Here is a 4,635-nt window from a genome sequence, read left to right on the forward strand (position 1 = left end):
AGCGTGGGCTATCAGAAAAAAATTGTTCCTTATTGTTCTAATGAAGTGGTCATTGTAGCTAATGCTTTTTTTTCAGGTAAAGCTTGCATTTGCCTTAAGATTGAACAAACTTAAATGTTTCTCAAAAATACAGCAAATTCTTTTCCACGCTAATGCCATAATGGAACTTAGATAGAACTTTGAGAATAGAAAATAAGCTAAAGAAATATTAAGTACACGTGTAACTTTAAAAAGCCCCAAAAACGTATTTTGTTCCAGAACAATGAAAAATGAAGGAAAACAAATTAGAATATCATTAACTGGTTCAGTAACATTCAATAACCCTGTTTATATACAATTGAAAAGAATGACAGGAGAAAGAAATTTTAACACACAATGTCATGACAATCATCAACAACCATGTATATATTTACAATTAAAGGCAAATCTCCACAAGACTATTTTTTCAATGACTTTCGAAAAAATTCGCGACGAAACAAAAGTATAATGGAGAAGCAAACCGCAATTAAATTAAAATCTGGACGATTTCAATTCTATCAATTTAATTGAATTAGCGAACGTGAATTCTAGACGAATGTTAAAATGCGTTACTTGTTTTCGTGAAAGCGTGGATTTTAGACTTTTATTAATAATATTTTTTACAATTGATATGAATATTTGTTTGATTTGCATTTAGTTGTTGAACTATTTTAGACAACGCAACACGACCATGCTCGGATGCCATCTTTAAACTATTCCTTCTAAAAGCACTCTTCTTTCTAATTAATGTTTTTCTGCTTTTTAATTGGTTTTAAAACTTGACGAAAAATAGAAACCATTTTTACTTTTCGTCAGTCGATATTTTTGCTGCAGCGATGAAATTTTGCGCATATACTTTTCTACAAAATATTTGATGTCGTAAAAATTGTCTGGTGGAGATTCGCCTTAAAAATCCCAACAAACTGTCAATTTAAGATATTCCCAAAACATTTTTACGAACTTATTCGGTGCTATTTATATCGATGTAGCAAATGGAACTTACAAAAACACAAATCAAAAGCCAGCCTTTTACTCTTTATTTTGTAATGTCCTTTTTTCACTCTTTACATCGAGCGAATATTCAAATTTCCCCACATTACGAAATACAATACTAAAATATGACAGAATATGTAGCTAGATAAAAATTGTCCAATTGCGCACTTTGGTGGTGGGCATTTTTTTTTTTTTTTAATAAACAAAATTTCCAAGCATTAATCCGAAAAGTTACAATTTTCGCACAAAAAAAATCACCTAAAAGACAGCCATCAAAAACGTTTCTTCATCGTTCCTTTCGTTTTATTTATGGACCTGTTATAACGATCGAACATTTCGTTAAATTAGTCATGGGTTGGTGGGTAACTTCGCAGCGTGTTTATAGTGACTCACTTTTCGTTTACTATGTACAGATTTTGCAAAGCATTCACTGAAAGACTGATGACTTTAAGAGCGAAATAGTTCTTCTTCTTCTTCTTTGTCATTCATAAATACTGCAGTTGCAGTGGTCACTAAGGACGCAACCAAACCAAGCCCAACAATAAATAAGAGATTTATTGGGATTATCAAGTGAAGTTTGTCGATGTATTTTCCAAAATCATAATTAAAATCTCCAAATCCAATTGTAGTAAAAGAAATGAACGCAAAATACACAGCATCAATGTAACGCAGATTTTCCGTTTGCTTGAGTGAAACCATCGAAGCGAAAAGTGAAATAACAACAACGGTTATAATTGCTTGAAAAAGAAGCACCTTTAAATGTAATCGTGTAACTCTAGCTTTACCACAGATCTTTAGTTGGACATACACAATGGAAAATTGCGTAAGAACATTTATTAGCCGTCCAACGTAAGCGTAAGCTGTAACTGCGATGGCAATGCCTGGTATTGCATAGGCGATGGTAAAAAACTTTCCAATATCAGTTAATGGTGCTACATTTCCATATCCTGAATGATAATAAGAAATAAAAAATAAGTAACATAAAAAGAAGAAGAAGAAAGAAAAAGAAAAAGAAGAAGAAGGAGAAGGAGAAGAAGAAGAAGAAGAAGAAGAAGAAGAAGAAGAAGAAGAAGAAGAAAAAAAAGAAGAAAAAGATGAAGAAGAAGAAAAAGAAGAAGAAGAAGAAAAAGAAGAAGAAGAAGAAGAAGAAGACGAAGAAGAAGAAGAAGAAGAAGAAGAAGAAGAAGAAGAAGAAGAAGAAAAAGAAAAAGAAGAAGAAAAAGAAAAAGAAAAAGAAGAAGAAGAAGAAAAGAAGAAAAAGAAGAAGAAGGAAATTCTTACCTATGGTAGAGCAAACGGTGAATGTATATTGCCACCATTTATATATTAACTTTTGAGAGAATTCACAAGTCTTTCCTAATGGTTGCTTTTCTTTGTCGCAAATATCTTCTATTTTTTGAAGTAAAGACGAATTAACCCACGCCTGCCGCGTGTTGTTAAATTCTATACAAATATCTTGTACTTTGCTCTGCGTTCTCTCATAATTCTTTCCGATACACTCCTCAAGATAGAGAAATAATATTGAACCCAAAAGGGTGTAAATCTGTACACCTACATGGAGTAACAACGTTTTTTTAAGATATTTTTTAACTTTCCCTCGGTAATGTTTCTTTACTTCACTGATATTGCAATTAGAAGTCATTCTGAAACTTACGCAGCAGGTGTTTCTGTGAATTCGAGTAGTTAGATATTGTTTTTCAGTTTTTTTAAAACTTATTATTCAGCCAGTTGTCATGGAAAAGGCACGTTTTCTTCATAAAAATAATTTAAATATCGCTCATGAATAATTTTAACAAACGAGTTTAAATTTTATAGACTAGAATATTTAAATAATATGCCGCGTTTTATTGAGCTACTGAAAGTTAATTTTTTACACTTGCATTGAATGACGTACATGAAATATTCTTAAAGCAAAACAATATTTTGCTAGCACGCTTGGCAAGTGAAGAAATTGAAATTAATTTTTCCCTTTTTTTTGTTATCACAATTTCTGTTTTGTTTATTTTGTAACCATCGTTATAGTACTTTTAAACATTCTTGAGAATTTTTTTTGTTTTACACCCAAATAGTTTTACTTTTAGCATAATTTTTTTCTCTGTAAGAGTAGGGTATGTTAAGCTCTGTCCACAAACCACAACAAGGAAAACTGTGTTTTTTTTAGGTTTAGTTAATGCATAATTAATTTACCATTCTCACACACTATTTTCTGCTTCGTCATTATGACACAGCTAAATAAATATTTATTTCGAAGGGTCCTATGCATGAGTAGTAATCTTACCATAATAAGTGTATCCGTGCTAGATGTAAACAACGATATTTTAACGATACTCCAGGAAAAGTAAGGGAGATGTTAATAGTGAATTCTTTCGTGGTATCCCTTACATGGATTTAAAGAGAGATACATTGGATTCTTTCACGGCAATACGGCTAGTTTTATATACTACTTCTCTTGCGTGATGAGCATGATTGTTTGTTCTTACGGTTCATCCATTTGCCCTTCTAAGGCGTGGCGTTACGGTAAAATTTACTAAATTAAAAAGAATGCAAAAACGGGGGTTATTATCCATTCATGTTAAAGCCACATGACGTTGTAATGGTTAAAAATAATACCCTTTTAGCTTACCTCGGTTTAGCTTGAGCGTGCCGTATCTCACGGAAAAAAGTTGTTCATAAACTGAAAAGTGAAAACCAAGCGAAGAAGGATCTCTCTTTTTATATTTTGCACTCATTTTCTTAAGAATAATCCTGAAACACCTTTGCCAATGTTTACTGATATTGAGGTTAGCTTAATTTCGTTTTTTCTTCTTTATCTTCTATTCTTGTGCTCTGGGAACGAGGTTGTTACATTTTTACAGTGTCTACCGCATTCAAATATATATAATTCGAATCCAAAATATAAAAAACAAACTGTTGTTGTTGAGTATAAAAATTTGGTGTTTACCTTATTACAGGAAATTAACGAAGCATGAAATTTTATGCCGTGTTCATTTTTGGCGCCCGTAAATTTAGTGCCTCTATCTGCCTCTAGTAATTTCTTAACCGTTAATTTTGTGAGAAAAAAAATATAATAAAATAAAAAATAAAATTGTACAAAAATACGGGACAAGGGTTTGATGTTTTTTGATTGGGTGTCCCTAATCTCCAGTGGAGGATTCGAAGTATCGTATGTAGAGAAAGGATGTTGTGTGGGTAAAGGGATGACCTAAGAAACAAGGGCTTCATCAGACGCACAGGCCTTGTTTCTTATACCGCTTTCTGCTCGGGTAGTGAAATTGATCCGTGATAGAAAACGTTTAATGAAACGAAAAACACAATAAAAAATCCCAAAAAAACTCGGCACAATATTTATCCATTACGTTGTGACGTTTGCAACTTTGTGGTTCAATTTATAAAACTCGAAGACAACAAAAAACAAACAAACACATGTTCGTTTACTTTTACTAATATAAGATTTAACGATTACCTAAATAAATAAAACTAGCTTTCACTAAAATGCCACAAAGTTTAATATACATATGTCCTTCAAATTTTACAATTCGTTACAACATCTTTTGAAAATTCGATGAGCAACCCGTCTTACTTGTGAACATAGAAACACATATATTATTGCGTCGAGTATAAATC

General features: G+C 32.0%; 1 protein-coding gene across 1 annotated transcript; it reads right to left on the reverse strand.

Annotated features, from left to right (window-relative positions):
* Positions 1-335: 335 nt before the first annotated feature.
* Positions 336-2,910, reverse strand: LOC130636043 (open rectifier potassium channel protein 1-like). Its single transcript, XM_057445633.1, has 2 exons — positions 2,293-2,910; positions 336-1,958 (listed from the first exon to the last, which is right to left on the reverse strand). Exons 1-2 carry the CDS (start codon positions 2,651-2,653, stop codon positions 1,459-1,461), a joined length of 861 nt encoding a protein of 286 aa, XP_057301616.1. The 5' UTR covers positions 2,654-2,910; the 3' UTR covers positions 336-1,458.
* Positions 2,911-4,635: the final 1,725 nt, after the last annotated feature.

This window comes from Hydractinia symbiolongicarpus, chromosome 1, assembly GCF_029227915.1.
Source record: "Hydractinia symbiolongicarpus strain clone_291-10 chromosome 1, HSymV2.1, whole genome shotgun sequence".
In the NCBI taxonomy this organism is placed as follows: domain Eukaryota; kingdom Metazoa; phylum Cnidaria; class Hydrozoa; order Anthoathecata; family Hydractiniidae; genus Hydractinia; species Hydractinia symbiolongicarpus.

Excerpts from the sequence above, each read along its gene's own strand:
- LOC130636043 (XM_057445633.1), bottom strand. The coding sequence starts at position 2,653 with ATGACTTCTAATTGCAATATCAGTGAAGTAAAGAAACATTACCGAGGG. Across the intron at positions 1,959-2,292 it reads CACCGTTTGCTCTACCATAG|GATATGGAAATGTAGCACCA; the intron begins GTAAGAATTTCC and ends ATTATCATTCAG.